The 26,201-nt window shown below is 39.0% G+C and overlaps 1 protein-coding gene across 1 annotated transcript in view; it reads right to left on the minus strand.

Annotated features, from left to right (window-relative positions):
* LOC107191058 (small conductance calcium-activated potassium channel protein) overlaps positions 1–26,201 on the minus strand; it is a 172,807-nt gene that overhangs the window by 21,221 nt on the left and 125,385 nt on the right. The window contains exon 5 of the mRNA XM_015580005.1: positions 13,679–13,774. Coding sequence (XP_015435491.1) covers positions 13,679–13,774 — 96 coding nt within the window. The remainder of the gene's footprint in view (positions 1–13,678; positions 13,775–26,201) is intronic.

The following is a 26,201-nucleotide window of genomic DNA, read 5'->3' on the forward strand; positions in this document are numbered from 1 at the left end:
CAGACAGGATTTATTATTGGATTGTCATATATGTAGTGGTCGAGATTTTAGACATGGTTTATGCAAATACCCATTTTCATTCTTATTAATCTGCTAACTGTTTTTAATGTTTTTTTTTTGTAAGATTTTTTGCCCATTGGCATTATGAAACTTCTTTAACTGACATTCAAACATTAGAAAAACGGTGTCACTGTTACTGCTAGTTCGTTATTTATCGTGATCAAACACATAGTTCATAAAAAAAATTTTTTTTAATTTTTTCAAACAGTCTTAAAATGATTAGAGGTTCTTGATTTTATAGAAAAAAATTTGGTAATGAGCGGGTTAGAATTAGATTTACAGAAATAATATTTGTCCATTCATAGGATTTCTTATGTTAAAAATATAGGAAGCACCTTGTCAATCTTTGTCGACGTTCTTGCTTCATAGTATTTTGCAGAATTGTGTGTAATAAATAGACTGCAGATTTTATGCATTTATAGTCTACAGAGGTCTGTAAAATACAATAAAGAATAAAATTTTCATCAGATCCAACTAGTTTTCTATTGTATTCTGAGCCTAATATGATACATACGAAAAGAAAGAAATTCCTACATTTGATCTTGTCTTTATGAAGTATTTTAGAAAATATTATTTTGCATGAAAATCCGCAGTCTAGTAATAAATAATAGATATTTTGATTTTGGTATGCTTGATCAAAGCTATCCGTACTGAACGTTGGAGGAATAAATCATTCGAAAGAATTGATAAGTTACTCCAAGAGAACCAAATTCGAGGACACGTGGTGACCCGTTTACCGGTAAAATACAGTGAATATTTCTTCGTAAATCTTAATTTACATGTGTTGAAAATACGGATCACTGCAGGGATTTAGTTGATTAATGGTTTTTTGCTGGGCCACCCAGCGATATATTACTTCCGGTTCTTTAGGAATATTTCGCGTGGTTCAGCACGGTCGAAAATCTTCGTGTAATCCGCGCCCTGCATGTATTATCCGCGCTGACCGAGTATTTTACGATTTTCACACGACGTTCCAAAGATATTACAAAAATTTCACGAGTTTTCTTTTCATGCAAAACGATTCGGAGGCGCTTTATTAAAAGAAGGAAAAAAGAAACTGAATTGAGCTGTAGGCGTTGTTCTTAAACGATTTTCACGCGACCTTTCAAAGATATTACAAAAATTTCACGAGTTTTCTATTCATGTAAAACGATCCAAAGACGCGTTATTAAAAGAAGAAAGAAAGAAACTGTACTGGAAAATGTTCTTCGAAGCAAGAAAAGTTAGTGCAACTGAATTTATTCGGTCGTTTATCGACAGCCCTTTCGTCTTTTATTACTGCTCTTGTCACTTTCATTATCTTCTGTAAAAAAAAACTGTAAGTCTTTCGCGTCTCGGTTTACTACGGAATCGTAATACTAAGAGCCGTCCGAGAAAATGTTCGCGGGGATCGAGTCGATCGTGCATGATTCCCCTCGGAATGATTCGAAAAGCTGCCGCGATGTTTAACTGCGGAGGATCCACACTTTATTTGCACTCATTCCTCGACATCGATGCCGTTAAATTTTACTGTGTAATCGATAGGAATTCACCGTCCTGGTTCCAAGCCGTTTCGTTCTCGACTCCCTTTCTCGACGACAGAATACGTTAATATTGGTAGTGTAATAGTTCTCGGTTGAAAACGTGCTGTAGGCATTATTCTTAAATAAATGTTACTAATGAAAGTACTAGATATATATTCACGCACCTTGTATGCAAAGCAAAAAAGGAGTTAATTAAAGCTTCAATTTTTTTTTACAGTAATGGCGGATCGCATCGCATGTTTCGCTATTTAACTTTCGCTAGAGAGTAATTCGAGTCTCGCGATACTCCCTCGAAGTTGACGAAACAGAAATTCGACGATGATTTTCCACCATCCAGTTAATTTTCTCGCTAATTTCGGCGCATGCTTTCAACACAGTGTAAATATTGGCTAGAGCTCGATGCGATAGAAACATCCGTTTGTTTATTGTTCACGCCAGCGCGCGCGCGCGCGTTTGGCAAATTGGAATGAAAATCACGTTTTCTCGTGGACAATTTCGGCACTCTCGACGATCAAAGAGCGCAAATAAAATATCGTTGGGCAAAATAACCGTGGGAAGTTTACAGAAGGCTCGAGATCACAAGAGAGCGTGTGTACACTGAAATAATTGAATTACACAATTCGATTCCGAAGTTTTTTCGTTTCGCTTTCGTTCGCTTTTACTGGGTTTGTTTAGGCGTATCTATAATTTGCAACCGCACTAAATCGAATCCGTCAATCTCAGTAACAAATACAATCGTCAATCAATAAGACATCCAGTAACATGATGTAACGATAATTCCTAATTTAATCAAAATCGTTCTACTCAGGACATCGATAAGTACGTAGAATCATTGTGCAAGAAAATATGGAGTTTAGCTTAGAAAAATTATAAAGCCAGTTCTCTTCACAAATTAATCGATAATTTTGTTTTTATCTTAAGACACTTGTATCAAAGATTGGCATTTGACTTCGTAAATTGAAAATAAATTTCCTTCATAATTCTTGTACAGTTATCCACTTTGATAAATCAACAGCTCATATATCCAGAAGCCTGCCTGACGCTTTCCTACGAGAACCCGATTTTGCTCAAATCCCAACCACTTCCGCAATCGGAAATAACAAATGTTTACAACAAGCACTAAAATTACCCTCGATCGACGAGGGAAGTGATTCCTAGGGTAGATTAAACGACCATTATCCGATGTTCCCGTCGTAAAACCGTCTCCTTCGCGTTCGCGAAACGACGAGGCGTGTTCTTTTCCTCCTTCAGCACCGTCGAGATCGATTTTTCCTCCCCTGTAAACGGAGTGATCGCTGGAATCGTGGCGAAAGTGATCCGTTCGTGGCGAGAAATTCCACGTGGAGGTTTACGCGACAGACTTTCGGTGTAACACCGCCATACCCCCCCCTGGGTCCCTGGGCGTCGGGACGTCGCTGAACATGAATATTCTAGCAGTGCTTGTTCGTGTCGGACGTTCTTATCGCGTCGGGTACCCTGTAATCCTCCGACAAATTGAATGAAAGCGCTCTTAAACCTGTAATAAGCGCTGCTTCGCTCGCGGTTTATCTCGAATTCAATGGCGTCCCGAGATTTCGCTTTGTTCAGTCACTTAACGGGATAGCTTTCGCGTAAGGATACACGGATGTTCGAAAGTTCGGTGCATTATCTTGCTCGTGAGCGATGAATATTCGAAAATCGTTGGACATTTTCGAAAGATCGAACCTTTGCACTTGGAAATCAAGTTGGATTCAGCGTAACAAGTCAAGTCACACTCGAGATAAACGTTTCTGATACTTTATGACATGTCTTCGGAATGAAATACCTACTCTGTAAACAATAATATTAACACTGAATACATTACATATTAATAGATTGCACATCGTATTTTTTTGTTTAGTATTCATCTTACAACCTACTATAATATTTAATTCTTACATTAACTGAAATATTAACATGAATTACCCGGATGTAACGAATCATCAATTGTAAGTGAAAGAAAACATTAATACAAAAAGTCTACTGTCGACCAAGTTCCATATTGTGATACAGCAAAATAATTTATCGCCAGTTTCTCGTCACCCGGAATCCAATCAATTGTCCAATCACCAACAAAAAGTCGTTCGATGTAATGGTTTCCCCAGTCCGACTTATTTATCCCAACATCCTGGAAATTTCAGTGCAGCGTCACGTCCGGTGCACGGGATTGAATGAGACGCAGAGTTAGCGCGCGTCGCGTACAATCTCCTCTTCACCCCCCTCCCCGTATCCCTCAGGAACGAACGAAAGCGTATTTTCCGGAAGAGGATTCACGGGGCTGCATTATTCGCGGCCCTTTTTGCAAATCCAACGGCGGTGCTCGCCCACTACCCCGAGCTGATATACGCTTCTTCTTCGGCCGGATTTATGTGGAGCGTCCCAGGGATGACTAGCTTACGGGGCGCGAGAACCGACTTACCGCCGGCTCCGCGGAATTGCGATGGAATTCTGCTCCCTGGGAAAACAAATCTGCCTCGGTTCGCGGGATAACGAACTTAGAACAGGCCGATTACGAATGAAAACTAATAGGGTCGGTGGTTTATATACGCGAGTAATTCGAGAAGGTAGCTTATAAATTCTCAGAGAGAAATGACACACGAGGAAATATTTAATTTCGTTTTGGAATGAGGAAAAATTAGTTTTGGGATTAAAGTGCTTTCTTTAATGTTAGAGGACGGGAAGCCTGTTTTTAGGCTCCAGAGGGGTCGCTTATTTTTCGGAGTATAACAGCATAACAAATTTGTAAAAGTTCGAACTCGAAAATATGAAAAGTCATGGAAAGTCCTGCCTGTCCCTATAGAGGCTGATCGGATTCTGCAGTCGGTTATTGGTCTTCGATCACACATCTTACATTTCCAATTTTGAGTCTTTCATATTTTCAATTTTGAATCTTCGCATTTTCCACAATTTATGACGATGATTTGCAAAGATTAAGGAAAGTAAAATTGAATACTGATGTAGGAATGAAAATGTTCTCGATTCTCGATCGTCAATTCCTTTCAGGTTTTTCTCATTTAAAGGTAGATGTACGATTTATTTTTATATAGTTTTTATATAGACTATTAATTTTTATATACAGCACTATTGTTATTAAATTCTTGTACGATTATATCGTTTCAATTTGTTCTATGGTTTTTACGCTTTTTTTTTATAAAGAAAAATCTAGAGGCCAGGATCAAAGCCGTTGTCGATTCGATCTGCGTATCACTTGCATTCACCCTTTGTCGATTTTAATGCGACGCATGGATAGGCGTCAAGATGGCCGATCAGTGGAGTGCTGTCATGCGCGTTATTACATCTGCTGTATTTCAAAGGACGAATAGAGGAAATATATAATAGTTTCTTGATTCTGCAGAACACGTTCGCTGTGATTTTAACTGTGAAAACGTTTCGGTGCGAGTCTCGATCTCACGGAACATTCTTTTTCTTCGATGGACCACTGCGGTGGTGAAGTTCGATTGCACTCGGGATATTAAAATTAATTAGTTACCATTCAGTTCGGTTGCACCCGACAATATTAAAATTAATTAATTAGTTAGTATTCAACAACTATCCTATAAATATCGGATTCCAATTTAAACTTCCGATTTGCAGCTAAATAATCATAGACTATCCAGAAAGTTATGTACATATATTACAAAAGCTCATTATATGAAAAATAACTTTTGAACAAGCTCGTTCTGAATTTAATCCTTAATAAATTTCAACCCAGTGTAACTTCATTTGAGGTTCCATTTATCCCAATTAAGCAGCTGTAATCCCATAAAATTGTTTCATAAAAATATGTATTCCCACCAAATTGCAATTAACAACTAGAACATTCTGCTGTTCGTTCTCCAATTATTTTAATTATTACAGCGCCTGAAATAACTAAACGGGGGTGTATCAAACTTGTTGCGAATCGTCGGTTAACTGCGACAACGACTGAATTAAACGGATGCAAATTGTTGTCCGACGTTCGATAGTATTCGTTTTACCGATTACACTGTATAAAATAACATCGCCCCCCCCCCTCCCCCGTCCGTTGATCACTATTAATCCGCGGCCGGGTTAGACGATTTATCTTGTAACGCAATTCCTGTGCTTATTATTTCCGCATAAAGCCCCGCTCCCAACGAGGAGAGAAATACTCGCCAAGCCCTTTTTGCTTATCGACAAACCGTCCATCGTCTGAAACGTCGATTGATCCGGACAACAGTTTTAATTCCGTTCGTCGATTTCGGATAGAACGCGTGTCGTTTGTTTCACCAGATAACATGGAACCATTTTGATTACACCTATCGTTACATTCCAACCCTTGTGCGCTGTTCGATAAATTGTTGCATTTCTGTTCTTTGAATTAAACTATTACACTATTTATGCTACTTTATTATTAACTGAATAACTCTAGTACGCAGAAATGGAACAATGATTCATGAGAAAAATATATGAAAAGTTCTTCATTTTTAATATTTCTCAAACAAGTTGGGATATCGAAAAATTGTGTAATAGTTATTTTTATTTTTAGAGAACACACAACTTTCATTAACAAATATTTTCTCTAAGTCGAATTTCTTCGTGAGAGATATTGATGAAAATGGGTTTTTCACCCCTAAAGTTTAGGGCTGTTTTCACCCCTTAGGTATTGCTAGAAGCTAAAAAAAATACGTGTCAAATATTTTTCAGTGTGCTACCTCTGTACCGAATGGCGTTCTGTGACCCCACCGTTTTTCCGCTATCTTGGATTCAGAAAAGTGCCGGAAAAATTTGGGAATTTATGGGACATTGAGTCGCGCCCCCACCACTTTGGTGGCGAAAATGGGAACTAATTCCAGAACTTAAAAACGTGCAGGTTTTTCCCTCTGCACGTTGTTGCCTGCTAGTGAGTTTGGCGGTCGCTGAGTTGCCCATCACTGGATTAGGCGGATGGGAATCCGAAGAAACCGCTATTGCCGCTACGAACTGTACGGTTGCTGGCGGTCTGACTTATGACGGTTCATACTACTGCGGCCGGATTCCAGATACATATATCAGACGCCAAATTTGACCATAACTGCGAACTGACGAATTTCCGTTTTGTTTGCACACATTCCTCTCGGTTACCAACGTCTTAAACAATTGAGCATCACTATGCCTCGTGTAACATCACACATCGAGTGACTGCGAAGTACAAACGTACAAATTCATAAATATTCATGCCTAAAGTATTATGACAAATTCTATCGCCCAAGTTACAGATAACACCGATGGGGGGGAATCGGGGGTCCGAGAGTTAGTTATGGTTTTATTTGACGTTTACTGCAGTAACGTTGACTACGTGCTACCGTGGGAGCTTAGTCGTCAGACTCGCGGTCTGATTGGTTGGGGTTTTTCGTTAATATCTCTTTAAGAAAGCCTCAGAGAATTTTTCCGCTAAGGAGAAAGTTGTTTGAAATCACCCAGGAATTACCCCTTTCAAAGACTTACAACTATTTTGGGATACCCTGTATATCTGAGGAGGCCTATTCAATGGTATAAAGGAAATTTTTCTGCTATTTGTATCAGGGTCGTACGACAAAAATTATGGAATGGCCTATGTAATATGTTTTGTAGTCTGTCGTCAATTAACGAGGGAATCCATCAGCCTGAATCTACGATAAAACGAACACCGTTTGCCGTGGACGAATCTGATATCATGATCAAGGAAGCATTTTCTCCTTGCGCCACGGATACAAATGACTGGGTAATTAAACCCTTCCACGCTAAGCTCTTCCGTCCGAGACGCTGTATACGATACCCGTGTGTTTTATTCATCAGTTCCGGAAATTTGTACACGGAGAGATGGTCGTCTGATATCAGAGGGTTATTTAGATAGGGAATTTACTTTGAGTAGGGCACAATGTTGGCAGTGCATCTCGGTGATTAACAGAGATTAACTGAGATTAACAAAGATTTGTTTGGTTCACTACTGAGTATATATTTCGTGCTGACTATATTATATAAAATATAATTTGTTTCATATAGATTAGGTCGTCCGGAAAGTTCGTAACCGATTCAGACCGTAAAATTGCTGTCAACAATTTGCAATTTCTATTCTATTTTATGAGCAAATCTATTTTCCACTTCTTTTTACAGTTTCTTATTTTCAGACAGTTTTATTATATCAGTTACATAAAATTTTTTTGCCACCGGTCAATCAAATAACGTGTCCAGTCGAACGCTGTAAACGTTATTTCGTCTATCGAAAATATTTTTTTCGAAAAATCGGAGACCATAGCTTAATTTCATTTTCACTTTGCGTTCTCATCCAGTAGAATCCATTCGATCTGAACTCTATCCGTTGCCGTCGAGTTAACAGAACATTTTTTTCCAATTTCATCGAAAGAACCGTTCGTCGGGGACTGATTTTCGGTCGACGGTTCCCATTACTCCGTAATACGTTTCCAGGAGCAGTTTCACCGGAAACCCTGGCGCCCGTTCTACGGTATTATGCCGCGGGCGTGCAACCTGCTAGCGCAGCGTCGCACGATAACGCAATTAGACCGCGACCGGCGCGCGCGTTCGTCATTCGCGGACAATTCGCAATTTTCTCGCCGACCGTCCGTCCAGTCTGGCGCCCCCATTCTCCCGGGCGCTACAGTTTCTGTTATAATTCGATCAGAATTCAGGGACGCAAAACCGTTCTCGTCGGCCACGGTCAGATCGCTCATAATCGCGGCATTAATACGCTCAACCGGCCGTCGCAGCGTGGATTAACGGCACGACGTGGAATACCGTCGCGACCTATTCAGACCGATCTTTCTGTCTCTCGATGCAACGTTCGACTCGCGCTGATCGAATTGGACGTTAAGCTGAGTATCCATCGGCCGCGCAACGTAGTTGCGAACGTTCGCGAACGGGAATTCGCTTCGGTGGAGACGCCAAGCGCGCACAAACAGCAAACATTCGCGTACATTCTGTAAACGAAAAATACCTAGACTGCGCATTTGACTGATGGGCAGTTAAATATTAGAAAAAGATAGCATGCTTTAGGCATAGACATAGTAATATAGACTGCTCATCTCCTTGAAACAGGCGTCCCAAGTTTAGAAACAGGTAGATACCTTTCGGAGGAGTTGGCATTTCTTTTTAAATTTAAGTATTAGGGGTGAAGTTCTGGGGATCTGCGTTTTGAATGGTTGACTCAGCTATATTAGAAAGAGATAGCAAGTTCCGCTTCTAAAGTTGGGACGCCGGTTTAGCCTGACGTGCAGTCTATATTTCTATCTCTATGACTTTAGGTGACTATTCTGTCTTCGTCTGACATTCATTCCTAATCATTCCCTCTACTTCTCTGTTTCCCAAGCAACGAAAACTTTTTTATCGTACCTCGCGTCGTTAGAAAAAGACAGGTTGGTGACCGCACAGCAGCCAACTCTTTCTAATTTTTGACACGGCCTGACTATGGTATTATATCATATCCGACCTGAATTTTGACGTGAAAAACGTGAATTTCTGACAAACATTTAGGAACGTTCGCGAACATGCGCGTTTGGTGAATACCCGGCTTTACGACCGTGGCAGGTTGAGCTTTACGATGGCGACGCGCGCCACTTTGCAGTCTTCAGCTTCTGGAGGTTCGTTGAGTGGTCGGTTAATGGAAATAGAAAGCGTTTTGGCGTGAACAGTTTCGAAGATATATTTTCTGCCTCGTAATCGAAGCGATATGGCTGTACGTTTACAGAGATATAGCAGTGATAATCTTTAGCTACAGAGAGCATTCGTCTTAGAGAAGACTTTCAAGATCTATTTCACTGTCACAACCTAGGGTAAGTGACCCGATTACTGGTGGTGTCTTTATTATGGAGGATTAGCTATATTTCTATGAATTAAAACCACGATATTCATACTACATCTGAAATCATTTTTTTTAATGAAGTTAAGTTTCGCTTTTGTTCTGAGGAATTTAAACATTTGCAATCTAAACTCTTTTATCTATTAAGTTCCGTATTTTAGTGTTGAATCTGATAATTTGAACGTGATTCTTCCAAAAAAATTTCTGGGGATTCCAGATAAACGAAACTTACTAGAGAGCTCGAAAACAAAATAATTTCAACAGTAAAAAATTTTCTCACAAGGAGCTGGAAAAGTAACTGGTATACCCCTGTTTCAGGTATTAAAATTATTTAAGAAATTCCAGAATTTACATCTATTAAATTTATGTGTACAATTTTGTTAAAGAAATTTTACTTCCAAAATATAGTTTTCTGATCGTAGGTGTTCATTTCGTGTAATAATTATCGTTCATAAATAACTTACAGGTTGTAGAACGGAGAATGTTCCTGTCACAGTTTTACGAGACTTTTATGAAATATAAATGTACACTGTATTCTTTTTAGATTCCCCGTAGACAAAGCATCGCGAGATTCGTTGCGACTGCTACACCCGCGATTGCTTTCACCGTATTGTATCGCTTTAATCGAGTATTGTCAGGTTTTCCCTTTATTTCGCCCGTTTCTGTTGAACGTTTCATCCGAGGCTCGTTTAGGGCTGCAAAAGGTTATGTAACTTTCATTGCTGGCGATTTGTAAACAAGCATACCATTCCGTGGGAAAAGAATGCCCGTCCCATTTTCCGTTTATTCGACTCGCGCAGGTGTGAAATTTGCATTTTCGATATTATGTTCCTCGATTTAAACATATATCGCATCAAACAACGTGTATTTTCAGCTGATTTCTAACAATGTTATAATAATAGCACCAAGAAATACTTGATACACGTCCACATATTTCTCTTGTATCTATTCCGATCTTAGAATTCTTTTTAACCAAACAGAATTTTTTGTATCATTGAGAAAGCAGACGATTTTAATTCATTTGGAGACACTATACCTGAAACAAATTTACATATCTTTCAGATTGTCTTTGTAGAAACCGAAGGCTTGCAGACAGTATTACAAAAACTTCTTTTCTTTTGTGTTCCATGTATTTTAGTACAACCTGTATAATTCAAGCTGTGATGCTGTTATACAGGACCACGAAACATGATCAGAAATTTTTTTGGCTAATATAACATAATCCAAAGAGAACGTTTTGTCAACCCTTTTTTTCCAGAGTTTTCAAGGTCACATTCAGTTTTTCTTATGAATAAACCTATCATTCTTTTACGTCCATCCTTTAACGGATACTAAGACGAATTCGGCAAGTATCATTGCAAACGTTTTTTCTTCTTTGAAATCAAAGAAAAATTAAGAAAACTAAATTTTATAGCTGTTATTGCTTTGATCTTTCACATTACTGTTTGTAAACATTTCTGTCTACAGCAGTAGAATATTCTAAGCTGATCATGTTGCGAGGTCCACCCTGTTTCTTAAATATTAATATGTCTTCTAATAACTTCATTTAAAATACAACCTTTCCAGAAATCAATTCTGCAACACAAATTTCTCGAACAAAAATATCGAAATAAACTTTAATGGGAATACCCAGCATATCCACTAAAACATAAATACCACAGACTGTTCACAAGGGAACTGTACCAAAGATGTAAGCATATCAGTAAACAGGGAACCAAACCAAATGAATAGTTTCGTTCGATAATTAAATCCGCCTTGCATTGTCCGAGTGTGTACCACAATGGACTCCATTTCCTTTTGTCTAAGCGGGACGGGCTAAACAATTCGGTGGACATTACTTCGTACATTACTTCATTGTCCACGGTATCATAACGTTCCATCCTTTCGACCGTGATAATTCTACTTTCGATCGCGATTAACCTGCTCCAAAATGGCGGTGTGTCTCAGTCATTCCTGGTTGACTTTCCTTAACGTGTTCCTGATTCTAGCTTTTAATACGAACATAAAAGCGGCACCGTTTTCAACTAATGTGCCCCAGACTAGTTCCCCTCCATTACGTGCAGCCTTCCCGTCGAAACAAAGTCGTCCGGAATAATAATACTAATTGACGCTAACGATGCGAAAATTTTTCGGCCGTTTGACTCGTAAAATTTTCAGCGAAAATTTCGCGAGCCGTTCGGTTCGTTGATGGTGGTCGGAATTAAAATAATATCGCCTTCATGAAAATTCATATCGGGCGGACGGTGGCACGATCACGGAAAGGAGAGATTTTACGATCCATTTATGCGGATTGTTAGACGGGCTTGAAATAAACGGCGCGGTTATTGGGATAAAGTGTTCTCGATGCATTTAGCGACCGTAATGTAATTGAAATAAATATTTTCTCTAGTCATCGCCGTTTTATTTGTTCTTGATGAGGGAATTAACTACAGGAACTGTATTCTTCTATTCCTTATAGGAACATATAGAAAGTTTATTCATTGAGGTATGTGCAAGTTGCGTAATTTGTAACGTACCCAAATGTATAAAGTAGACAAAAATGAAGAGGCAAAGTGAAATCGATAAAAATTAACTTTGATTTCATTCAGTATAAAATTCGTTATTTTTAATTTTATTCAGGGAAGAGAACTTGGCTAAGAATGTACAATAGGATTAAAAAATAATAGTCTTTTAGTTGCAAACTACTATTATGATTGGACTGCTGATCCTTAATTTCCGCAAACTGGACATAAACAAAAATTTTTTTACTGCACTGAGGTTGTACGAGGTCCTGTATAAAATAAAAACGTACTGAACCCCTTTCTTACAATGACAAGTTAAACATGTGACGATTTTAACATGGATTCAGTACCTTATTTTCTTTAAATCGAAATGAAATAATACTATTTTGCTAATTTTGAAATTCAATTTTCAGTGCAAGTGTACATTTACAATGAACATGAAATTGATTTTTCTTCTAGAAAATGTTAATAACATCGTAACACGGAGGTGCGAAGTCATCGAACAAATTCTATGACAACGAGTTAATTGACACACAATGGAGTCATTTTCTTTATCCTATACTAAAACATCTTTATTAGAGCAATTTTCAATGTAAGAAATTCTCACAGAATTCTTCGATAGAATTCTACGATTAACCCTCTATCCGCCATCTTGATCGAAGAATCGATTAAAAGGGTGTGTCCCCTAAGTGGACCCTTTCTTCGATTCACTAACCACTCGTTAAATCGTCACTTACTTACAGAGCACCCGGAGCAAATTATCATTCGGTCGATTCATTATTCACCGTCCTCCAGCTTAATACCACTTTTGTGCCGGCGGAATTTCACGGTCATTAATCAGATGCAGTCAAAGGGCGGAGGGGCAGGAGGGGGCTCGAGGTAACCGAGAAACCGGGAAAATTAGTTTTGTATCAATTACAACGATTAATCATCGTTAGATCATTATTAAGGGGTCGCGTGCTTCGCAACCCCTCGAATTTCACGCGTCCACGGTTCACCCAGTGACTTCTGGGAACAATTTCCGAGAGTTACGACTACTGTCACAGACGTCCGTGACGCGTTGGCAGAGTTTTCGTACCTGTGATTATCGTTTTATTATTTTCTGACGGGATCAATAAGAATTCTCGATAAGATTCCGCTGGAAGCGATTCCAGGGACGTTCTAGTTGACGAAGAAAATTGTCTTCGGGGGTGATTTACGCGTAATTCCTTTGTGCTTCGATCCATTGGTACGGTGGAGCGATTGAGTGCATATGCAGGTAATTAAAACATTATATCTGAGGCAGGACTTAAATTTTTTTCTTATTGATTGTCTGTAACAAACTTATAGTGTGTATGAAGTTAGGGGATGCACTTTAATTTTTATTAGTTAAATATGGAAAATTCGCAGGTCAGATGATTGTACTTTTTTTCTGTTGTACATAAGATATATTTTCTTCACGTCTTTTTGTTGAAGGTATTGCACGAATAAGTGGTATATTATTAAGCCAAATATCTTATCAAATGTTTTGGTTGTTATATTGTATCTATGAAGTATAAGAATTTCGTCATTGTGTTTATTTGATATATTTACTTAGAATTTACGTGTATGGTCACGATACTGTGTTGTTATTAATTAAATAGTTATTTCGTTTTACGTTAAAAAACATATACAAATACTATTTCTTTCCTCCTAAAAGATACTCGATAGATTATAATTCGTCGGAAAATAAAATTATTTATAAAAATTATTTACATGCAAATCACAAGGACACTACGTTGAGTCTATTTGATTTTTATACGCACCTGAACGTCTAAGGCATGGTAAACAAATATGAGGCCAAGCAGTATCACAGTAGACACAGAGATCAGGGTTTTCAATGCTGTCGAGTAAAACGAGGCCTGGAACATAAAACATCGTCCTCGTAAATCCCTGCTCTGCGATGATATATTGCCCTTATTTTACGAGCACTTAAATCTACATAGTTTCCCCTACAATAGACAAACAGATAGCCTTTTTTCCTACTTCCCCCAGTACTTCACAGATAAATCGGAAAACTTCATAAATATACCGAACAACCATAAATTAATTACAAATAATGCAAAAAGTATTTGTAACACACTACAGAAGCAGTTTTGTTATGGTCATTAACCCTCAGACGGCAATGTTTGAGTTTCATTCGACTTAACCCCTTAAAAGCTCAAGGTATCATCTTACTTTGACGGCCGAAAAAGTTAATCTATGTTTAGGGTTCTTTTCTTCAGTAATACTAACAAATCAATAAAACCTAACAAAATGCATTTGATTACATATTGTATTTACTGAGGAAAAAGTCCCTAAAGATCGTTTAACTTTTTCGGCCGTCAAACTAGAATGACTCCTGAATCAAACTCATCAGATTACAGTATCTCATTCAAGCTAGTAATTTTTGTTTAGTCTGACAAGTTCTTTAGTGATGCTCGAGGAAACACATTCCGAAACACATATTTCGAAAGGAAACTGTACAAGAGAGTGCTGTTTCAGCGTTCACTAATATCGTCTGCCTTCCAAGGGTTACGTAATTACTATCAAGTTACGGAATGCATCAGCAACTTTCACAATATTAATTTACAATCACGCTGATCGCATATGCGATATCGTCAATTTAATATTCATGAAACCTCCGCTTCCGAGTTTCGGATATCTCAATCCGAACCACGCGAGAGGCTTCTGAAACCGTCTCCTCCCAGTGGCCGCATACTCAATTAAGAATTCAGAAGTGATTAAAGCGGACGTCCTGTGCCGCGTACTCGAGGCTCTTCGGGGCCCGTTATCGTCAAATTAAATCGAGCCGACAACCCGGCAACAATAACATTTTCTTCGCGAAACTTCCGATTCGCGAAACTTCCGCACGTTGCGAGTCTGCGAGCCTTCCAGCCTCTGGGCCTAATTGCGAGCGGCGTCGTTCATCCGCCGCTTAGATTAGACCCAATGTAATATTCAAACGTCCGCATAAACTTACTTATTGCTCGCCTCGTAAAAGTTGAACGTTGCGCTTTTACCGTCGAAGTTGAACCAAACCCACTTCCCCAACGCTCCGCGACTTCGACGCTCGTAAAAGGGAGCTCCTGACACTCGGGAGCGCCGCCTTGGAAAAATAAACTCTCACATCGACGCCGCCCGCGTGACTTTCCTCCCTTGTCCTTTCCCTTTTCTTGGCGGTGAATACCTTGTACGTGCAACGAACGTCGCGGACACGAGAAACAGCTGAAAGTGTGTACTTTGGCTTTACGAGCGACATGCTTCTGGTATTTTTAGGTACGAAGGAAGAGAATTAAGGGAAGTTTTTGGGAGGAAGATAGGAGACATGACCCTCGACAGGTTCCATTAAAAGTGTTTTTTTACGCCAGTCGTGAGGGAAATTTTCTGTGCGGAGAGGAGGGGTCGATGTCTGACCACTGTTGGAAAGTAGGAAAGAAAGGAACCGTCTTTGGGCTAGGTCTGGGGTTAGATCTGAGAGCTGGGCATGGGGAAGATAATACCTGACCCTCGTTTGGTACCGTTAAAAGTGTTTTTTACGCCATTCGTGAGAGAAATGTTCAGTGTGGAGCGGAGAGTTTGATGTCTGACTACTGTTGGGACTTGAACTGAATATATGATTAACATTGTGCTAACACTGGATTACTTTTCTTAAACATATTATTTTCCTCTAACATAATGTATCCGAAAGTTGGTTATAGTGATCATTCAAGGTGAACGATTTGAATAAGTAGGTCCGTTCTCCACGAATCGATGATCATGAATGGTTCTTAACTAAACAGACCATCGATTCAGGAAGGGCTTCAGCATCAGCGCGGATAGCGCAAAGGAGAGCCATAAATTGTTTATTTTCAGAGCGAAGTCATGCTCAATGCGCACTGAATTTGATTACGCTTTTTATATCGACCGGCCTCCACGCGGATTACGCTGTTCGGAGTTTCAGGCCGTGTAAAGGGACGGATTTAAAGGTATCGAACACCGTGAACTGGAGCGAATAAAATCGAACGACTGAATGAATAAAACCGAATAAATACCATTAAACGAAATCGAAGGTTAAGTTTCCCGTTTAAAAGAGTCGAAACAGTTTCGTTTCTGATGCTTTTGAATTGCCAAAGGCGATAACAACTTTGATAAATTCTCAAGGTACCTAAGATCTCTTCGGTTGCCTATTAATGTCATAAATAGACTGCGGATTCTTATGCAAATATAGATTTTTGTGAACCAGTTTACAAGAATTGGAATCCAAGAAACTAAGCAAATTAAAAACATCATTAAGTTTTCTTGTTAATCTTACAGTACTGAATTTTAGGTAATCGTGAATCCCACAAGAGCATAAAATTTGCAGTCTAGTGATTAATTATGAAAAAAAAATTGAGGAATTTATTTCATGATAATATAACACCTTTTATTCACAATAATGCTAGGTTTTTTTTCATGTTTCTTACTCGAAGAGAATTATGGAATGGGGATTCGAATGAGTAATATATCGAGTTAATCGGTCCACGAGTGGATGTTCCGTTCAGCGGGCAGCATTTGGTTTTGCGGTGGCGAATCTGCGGCTTCCATAACAGCGGGCAGTCAGTTAATTAGTTAGTTACACGTAAGAGGAATATAAATTAGCTACCGAGCGACATGAAACGCTCGCCTGTAGTTCGTAGCTAGTTTCTCGGTTAAATGACGGGGAAACGCTTCACGGTGACATTTGCGTAAACATATTTCCATCATAACAGCGCGAAAATGGATCGAGTGACGTGAAAATTGGCAAAGATGTTCCGTTTATGTCCATTTTCTATCAGGCTAAAGATCGTTTATATTTCTTGTAACAATACACTGCGTGGAATAACCATAAAACCACTTTTTCTTCTAGAAAATATAATTTATGCTTCTTTGGAGAAATATTATGTCTCAACAAGATTTCCGACATGACATACTTCGTTCGTTTTATAATAGTAGAAGTATTAGAATACGTATCTGTAAACGGAGAATTTGTTACATTTTTGCGACGGAAATTTTTAACTCCTCTCAATTAATAATTGGGGAAGTTGTGTCACCTATAAAAATTTTGTTGTGATGAACAATAGAAGGAGAATTTTATTCCAAGTGTACGCTTCTCGGAGATGGAATATAATCTTTCATAGGTCGTTACTTTCAACGTCGTTCTCCATGAAATCGTAATCTCAGCTGTTACAACACTTTCCCTAATCGAGTTACAAGCGGAAACTAGGCGAGCATATACACTCACGCCTCGTCCTAATCCCATCACACTCTTTTCACTTTCGTTGCAGTTTATTTACCGTGGCAAACGAGCCGGACCAGTTTCCCGTGAACTTACGATCACGACGATGCAATAACAGGTTATCGTCTTCGCTGGATGGCCATGGTCACGTATCGTACCTCCGAACGATCACAGGATTGCTATTTTTATACGTGTTGTTACTTCAAATTGAATTCCTTTAAATGACCTAAACATGCCCTACAATATTCAGTACACAATCTATAATTTGGGCGTCTCTCTTGCTCGTATGGGTATTACATGGTCGTACTTAAAATGGAAGTGCAATGTCGAAGGTGAAAATATAAATCACATAGTATGGCAACGCAAACTCTGTGACTCTCAACGATTAAAGTTAATGAGGAACATGGAAAAAGTAAAATTTCAAATACCCATTAAAATTGGAATGATAATCACATTACGGTGTGTCTTCATACATTTTTTTTTAAAGAAGTGAAACTTACGTAGTTAAGAACATGTACCTATAAAAAATAACTATACGAAAGTTGACTGACATATATTCTTCCGTACTTATACATATATGTGTAGATATATGCACAGCTAAAATAAATCTCTTTCAGGTTTGAAATAAAAAAAAATTGTCATCGCTATTATTAATATCATATTAAGTGTACCAACGAGTAATCCATCATTTTCTCAATAATATAATACTAATTTTCTTGTATATTAATAGTGAACCTTGTTTAATTTTCGAAAGAATTCGTAGACTCGATTTGATGATTGATTATCGTCGATGATCCATCGGTTCGCGGAGAAGAATTTTCGGTATTTCCCATCAACGAGGAACACGTCGTCCTATGTACAACAACGCGGAAACTCACTCGTCGAGACGGAACCGCAATTTTGGACGACGACCAGTCATATAGACGGTGGCTCTCTAGTTCCTTTTGTCAATAAAACCCGTCGGACTTAATCCGTGGTGAAACGCGCGGCCAAATCCGCAGCATTGCACTTTTCTTGAGTGGTCTCGCGAGCCACGTGAACGGCGGAGGATTATTGATTGCAAATGAAATCGAATCGGGACGAAAGAACGAAGAAGCTCTGTCGGTCGATAATTTGTTTCGTCGTCTCGCATTGTTGCCGAAACGGGAATCTATTTCCTGTGAATCGTCGCAATTTAAAGTCCGGCCTTGGTGAAAACACGGGGAGAGACTTTTCTGATAAGGAACCATTGGAGATGGAACAAAGGCAAAGATTCTCTGAGGAGAATGGGAATACGTTTCCCGAAATGTACCCCTAATTATAGTAATCCGATAGAAATTTAACGTTATACCTTACTATATCTTCTAATCTCAGTTCTGGAAAATGATTTTCTCGAGAATAAAGCTCAATAAGAAAATATTGAAATCGATATTGTCGATTTTTTGTAGCTTTGGTATTTATATGGTATTGGGAGACAAAAATTTGTCCACTTATCTACTTCTACTTGTATGAATATATATTTCCAAATTTATGATTGCTTGAACTAAGGAAACGTGTATGTGCTGCTAAATTTTGTTTCTGGACCAGTGTGTAGCGTGAAGGAACTTTCTCAAACAAAGAAACAATATATGTAATTTTGAGTTAAGTGTTATCCCTTGTTTTGAAATTTACCATATTATACAATTAAATGATTAACGTTCTTATGATAAAGAATTATATATCTTGTACTTACGAAAAGAATTATTTCTCTTTCACTTCCTACGTTGTGTTTTGCATTCTATTACAATAACAACGTAAGATGCAACATTATACTTTAAACAAAAACATATTATATAGCCGAGAAACAATTCCATTAAAGAAAAAACCTATCATTTCTTTCCGATTAAATCGAAAAAAGTGTGAACGTGAGGGGGTTGATACATCATTCCTTAGGTCACCCCGAAACAGTGACTAATTTTTTCCAGAAACTTCCACATCTAATTCCATTCCTGACAAAGTTTCACGGACGAAACACACTAACACAATTCTTCCAGGGCTGTACCACTCTCCGGGGGACAATTACGGTATTCGCGGCGGGGTCGCAGCCATAAAAGGGAATCTGGAAAAAATTACGATCGTTCCCCGTGCTTACAGTCGGTATTGTGCCCAACGTGAATCAATCCTAATTCCACGTGTCCGGCCGATAATGCGTCCCAGCTTCAACTCCATTCCCGTTCGAATCGATCCATCCTATAACTCTATACACGAGGCGTGTGCAAAAAGTCATGTGACTGGTTTCTTTGAAACTACGTTTGAAGAAATATTAATTAATATTAAGCTAATAAATATTTTTCAATAACTAGTCTTATTACTTCGCAGATACACCTCATATACCGCAGCAATGATGAATTTCCGCTAGGAACGCGAGCAGGCATGTATGAACGATGGAAGAATAACGAAAAATGCACTTCACTCCGCTTGGTTTCGCAGAGACAGGCTTAACAACGGGTCGACGAGTCCGGGCCAAATTAAAATCGCTTTAATAGAAGAACCACCCCTCTAGGGCGCGTCGAGCTTGTGCCGTGGCTACGCTCGAGTGATTCTTGCCGGCTGCGACACGTAAGCCCTTGTGTTCACGGCGACACGAATCAACCGGTCCAGTGTATAAACACACACTCGTGGAAGCCTGTGAGCTTCACGCTGCTTGCATACGAGAACTCGTTTGCCCCTTCGCGTGTTTATTCGCGTCGACTGGCTCTCCTCCTAGAGCTTGTTCCTTCGATGTTTTTGTTCCCCGCTGAGTCCAGTCGGTTACGCGTTTTATCGTGCACAGAGATTAGTTATTGTTCCGTTGTAATTCCAGGCCCGTTTGTTATCGACACCGAACGAACGAGGCCGTCATTGGATTTGTTGAACGTACGGAAAAGGCTTAACTGCTCCCGGCTAAATTGCCGGGATATTAGTTCAGTGGTCTGGCTGGCGATTAGTGGGTGTACTGTTAATTGCTTCGTGAGGGTTGGGTAGCTGTTTGGAACGAAGAATCTGATTTTTCGTGATGGTTGGCAATTGATATACTGCTGGAAGGAGTTGGGGGATCGCTGATGTAGGCGGTCCTGTTGCAGCTACCAAACGAAAGAAAGAAACATGTGCTATAGAGGTTTTCTAAATTGATTACTAATTGATTGAGGTTGACGAATTTGGACCATCAACAAAATTTTCGTATGCTTTTTGAAGAGCAATTTTTTTCTGAGGCTCTTGAATATTCCAAAATGTATGAAACGTATTCTAACTTGCCCACACTTCTATAAGTGCCAATGGCATAATCTGAACGAAACTTCGAAACATTTATAGACGCCAATAGTATCGAAAAGGTTGGAAAACAGTCTTATTTTGAGGTAATGAGGTTAATGGTGAAAATAATGCACTATACATCGTCAAGAATGTTAATGTTGAACTATAAATCATAAGATCATGCTTGGGATGACGAAGCACATCATCCAAAATTGTCAATTATAATTGCAAATGAACTTGGAACCACACCACCCTCTGAGTAATTATGAACGATACTAAACGTATCGACGAACCGTCACGGTCCCCGTTCGTTCATTCATTCCGTGGAGCTTGCGCGACAAATTGGACGACCAATTATTCGATTTCCGTTCCTGTGCACCAGAGAAACAAAATTAAACACCCACTAACGACAGACTAACATCAAGTAGAATCAAAATTTTATGGGGGAAAATACGTTCCCCTATCTCCGTGATCATCTCCAAGAAAACACTCCCATAGCAATTGAGGAGAACTGATGTAAAATTGTTCAGGAGTTACCTCAACCAAGACAGACTAATATTAAGTAGAATCAGAATTTTAAGGGGGAAAATACGTTTACCTATCTCCTTGATCATCTCCAAGACAGCAATCCTATAGCAATCGAGGAGAACTCGTTTAAAATTGTTCAGGAGTTATCCCACCAAAGACAGACTAATATTAGCTAGAATCAAAATTTTAATATGAAAAATACATTCGCCTATCTCCTTGACCATTTCCAAGAAAACAATCCCATAGCAATTGAAGAGAACTGATGTAAAATTGTTCGGGAGTTACCTCTACCAAGACAGACTAAGATTAAGTAGCATCAGAATTTTAAGGGGGAAAATCCGTTCCCCTATCTCCTTGACCATCTCCAGGAAAACAATCCCATAGCAATCGACAAGATCTCATTTAAAATTGTTTAGGAGTTGTCCCAACGTCGACGGGGGATTAAGCTAAGCGCGCCCAGAAGTAATTCACGAGTTCCCGTTATCGCGCCGGAACATAAAATCTTTCTATTTCTCGGTACATAAAGTTGTTCGCGTAATTGCGAGAGGATTTGCGAAAGTTCTCAGTATGATTCTAAACCGGACCGTGCCACGCTACGGCAGCTAATTTCCCGTCGGCGACCAGACGTCCGTTCGAATTCTGCCGCCAACGAATGGGACACTTCACGGTAACTTTCTCAATTCCGCGTTGCTGGCCGCTCTGTCTCTCGCGTTACACGGTCTGTTTACAATTTTACAACGTCGACCTTCGAGCTCAGCGGAGCGGATTCCTGATTAAAGTCCCGAGTGTCCTTAACACGCTCCGCGGAGAAAAGTTTCGCCACACGGACGTCTCGTTCCGGATATCGATTCCGCGTCCGGACGAACGATGAGAGTTAAAATTCACCTGGACAGGGGAGACCGGGGCAGGTTGAAACACGGAGTAAGTTGTAACGTAGTTATAATTTTCTGACCGACAAATTTGGCAACGCAGCAGGATGTCAGAACGGTTTGAAAATATTGATATCGTCGGTTCCATTGCAACAATCGATCAGCAAGTGTCTGTTTTGTAGCTACAGGTTAGATTTTTATTATTTGGAGCACGTAAGTAAATATTGTCCTAGCACTTTCATTTCAATTAATCACCATCAGAAACCGTTTGAATTTTTGCTTCTTTGTGGCAAACGAATCATTACACATTGGTTTATTTTAATATGTACGCATTTCAGGAATTTAATGTTTAGTTTCTCGTTTGCTGAGACAAAACCGAAAAATTCAAGCTCGGGGTAATTTGTAACAAACTGTTTGGGGCAAAATGTAACATTACTACTTACTCTGCTTTGAATGGTAATAAAGCAAACTTGCTATTTCCTGAAATATTAGTTACTTGTAGGATGAGAACATACAAGAAAAGAACAAGAAAAGGTCCTCAAGTGGCGTTTAAATCACTTCGCGGATATTTGGGGATGTTTCTTTTTGGATTGGAACTGTGTTCAGGAATATTATTTAGGTAATATTACTGTACCAATTAAATGGGAATAATACGTATAAGTATCCTTATTTGAGGAGAAGATTGAAGAAAATATGTATGAAGAAGTTCCACGATACGGTGTGTTCAATAAAATTCCATCAATAAAGCATTCAGGCTTCATTTCGTGGAACTGGAAAATCATCGATTTCTAAAGCGGTACCAGAAAGAAATGAATTTATGAAGACCTCAAGTTTCGAATCCATCCACCGAATGACACCAGTTAATCCATCATGTTGTGCTATTGTGTATTCAGCTGCACCCCTCCAACGATTTCTTACTTCACCGTTCATCTCTCTGTTCCCACGAATCGATTTGATTCAACTTAGTTTCTGTTTATTCGATCGTCAAATCTCAGGATTAACAGGTCAAATACTCAACAGACAACAAAACTGAACCTGAAGAATCGACGAATTCTATTTCTTCTTAAGTGTCCCTATATCCACAGTCATCCTTGTCATTGGTAAATCACTGGCGGAGCTTTCGTAAAGATTAATAGCGCCTGTGAATCCAACTTTTCTGTATAAACACATTCGCGTGTCCGCGAGAGCTCCGTGGACCCACAACGTTTCTATGGCCACGGCATGATCTAGCTGTGCGCATGTCACGTTCGACCGTAGGGAACTCGTGGCGTTCGGTTACGCCCTTGGAAATTAGCGGAGTACATCTGGTCATTGTTTGTTCAACCAGGCATCGACAACGGTGGTGCGCGGTAGGGCGGGGTGGGAGGGGGCGAAGATGAGTTCCGATTGTCTGATACGTCGAGCCACCGTGGCTGCTATCAGGGACCCCGATTGTTCAGGGCTTTCTTGAGACGCGCACGGGGCATGAACGTTTGCAATTCGGTTTGATGCACGACGGCGTGGAATTAATACGGTGACGCCGGATGCATCCAATGATTAATAACGTAAATTTTTTGATTAGATTATACAGAGTGTCCCACGTAAAACTGTCCATGAAATCATCCTTTGCAGATTAATTCTTCCAATTTTACTCCAATTTTACAATTTTGATAATAATGTCCATCTTAAATAATCTTACATCTCCTTAATAGATTCAGTGATAAGATGTGTTCCTATTTAATACCTCATTTGAATTATGATACGGTATATTACACACACACGTTATAGAATTACTTTTATCTTGGTACGTCTGTATCATACACGTCTAATATTTATAAAATATGATTAATAATGATACAACTGTTCGTGGAATAAAAAGTTCTATTAAAAGTCAGGCTAAAAGTTACCCAGGGGTGAGACAGGAGATTATATTTTTATTTTCGCAAATGACGGAATGGAATTTCCTCGTATTTCGCAGTATTTGAAAAATTCTCGAGCTAGTTTGACAAAAGCTTGGCGCGTACTCTGTGTCCGGTATTTCGACGTAGCCACGATTAAACCGGATCCGGACGTACGGGGAAATAAGCTCGCAAAGGGCGACACACGAGGAAGCGTTTTTCTCTTTTTTTTTATTTCGTGCCGCGACAGCCAATCGGATGAAATATGATTCCGAGAGAAACGCCATGAATAGTTTTGTCGCAGAAATGTAACGCCACGGCAACTTGCGGAGGGGGAATGGGAAACGCCGAATCCGGGGATTTCGGGATCAAAGATTTATATTCGGTCCTCGGTCTTGTAAAATCCCATTCACGGAAATGATCGTGTTTATTATCAACTACCGATCGTCCGTTCTATCCGCGTGCACACCACAGTACCCACTGAGAATTAAACGAAAAATATTTGTTCGCAATATCATGGAAAGTCTGTGGATGTTCCATTAGGTAGCCTATCGTGCCGCGAATAACAGGTTACAATTTTTATTTCGTTATGTGTTTCATGTTAAATATCATTATTTCATTTTACTCGCTATTGTGAAAGCAATTATTGTTACACGCATGGAAATTCTGAATTGTCACAATTTATCTCCCAAATAAATAATAAACGGATGCAATGTTTTCAGGATTTGTGTTTTTTTCGGATCGCAATGTGAAATAAAAATTCCGGGATTTTGGAAAAATGTCCTATTGTCATTTCAAATTTACCAAGGACAATTCGTAATTGTAACGTGGTAGAATTATTATTGCAATTGAAAACAATATTTTTTCAAATTCGACTGCATTCGAAAATTATTTACACTTTCGTTTCTCCTTTAACACTAGAACTACTAAGCAAGTCAAAATGACTTGTCAATACACTCTTACAACCACGATTAAAATGTTATGGCAATACATTTTCTCAGATCTTTTGCACCTTTTATTACAATATAAAAGTGAAGAAATTAGTTAATTTCTAAATTTCTAAATTTCTAAATTTTCAAAGTTTTTCAGGTTTATCCACCGATCGAAGCAAATATGCGTTTATTTTTATATTAGAAGGTTAATGTCGCAGCTACTACTATGTCATTAGTGACAGCGAATGTATCTTGGAAATGTATCTGGACTTGGAATGTCCAGTTTTTATAATCCAGTCATTATTATACTTGTTTTTTCATTTAATATCTGCTACTGAGAATAGCTTGGTAGAAGTTTTAAATTATCTAATGAGTAAAGAAAAGTATTTCTTGGTAGTTGACGATATAATTAATCACGAAACACTCGATGAAGCGCATTGTGCCGTTCAGCTTCGATGAACAAAAATCTACCATCAAACAACGGTGGCGTGGGCACGATAGAAACGTAATTGACGCTCGTAAGTTCGCTTTCCCGGCGAAATTAATTACCCGGAGTAACGGAGAGCCCCTCGGAAGATAAATGAAACAGGCTCTCGCCTGTTTATCGCGAGGATTGGGGCTGGAATTGTAACATGGCGGCGAAACGTAGAAACGCGCACGATCTCGTATATTTAAATAATTTCCCGTGGGGCTTCGATTCAAATCCGAAGTGACAGATCATATTTTATCTTGCGCCGGTGTGGATTTATGCCCTCTTCTGGAACATGTTGATCTTCTTCGTTTAAAAATAGACCTCCTCTGCGATCGAATCATCCCCCCAAAAGACCGACGATTCAGCGATTAATAACGAACTGTTATTCGGTTTTCCTCGACATTATAATCGTGAAAGGACTTTACTGATAATGGCTTAATTTATAACTGTGAAGCTCGAACAAGAAGAAGCTTTATCAAACTACTATTTTCAAACGTAAAATGAAAGTTCTTTGATCGTGGAAATTGATCCTATGCTCATGAATATTGTGGATCTCAATTTTTATGAACTAGAAAATTAAAAATAATTTTAATATAATAACAGAGTGATATGAAATTTTCTAACAGTTTTTATGATTGTATACCTTTGTTTTATTCTTCTCTTCTGTGTGTTATCCATTAAATTTTTGCGATTCACTCGGTTGGAGTGAAATGAATCACAAACCTTACGAAACACTCCGGATAATTGAGAGTTCTGTTCAAATGCCTCCTTTGACGTAATGTTTAACGGTGGTTGAACAGTTGCGCAACATTTAACCGGAGAGTGTTATGCAAGTGGGAATATTCGAGTAATTAATTCTGAAGAAGCTTGTTCACGAGCCAATGGAAGATTCTTGAAATATTACTTAAATTCTTGACAAGATACCCTTAAACTTCTACCTAAAATTCCTTAATATCCTGCTTTAAAGTACGGTGATTAAACTCAAGATAATAATGTCTCATGATAAAATGTCTCGAATTGTAATGGGAAACTGTCGAATTTCTTATTTTCAAACAGAATATTTGCGTTTAAAATTACGTTCTTTCGTGTAATACGAAAATGTTCCGGTTGTCGGTCCGTCAAAGGGAAACTATGGCTGTTCGATTTC

This window comes from Dufourea novaeangliae, unplaced genomic scaffold, assembly GCF_001272555.1.
Source record: "Dufourea novaeangliae isolate 0120121106 unplaced genomic scaffold, ASM127255v1 scaffold221, whole genome shotgun sequence".
Lineage (NCBI taxonomy): Eukaryota > Metazoa > Arthropoda > Insecta > Hymenoptera > Halictidae > Dufourea > Dufourea novaeangliae.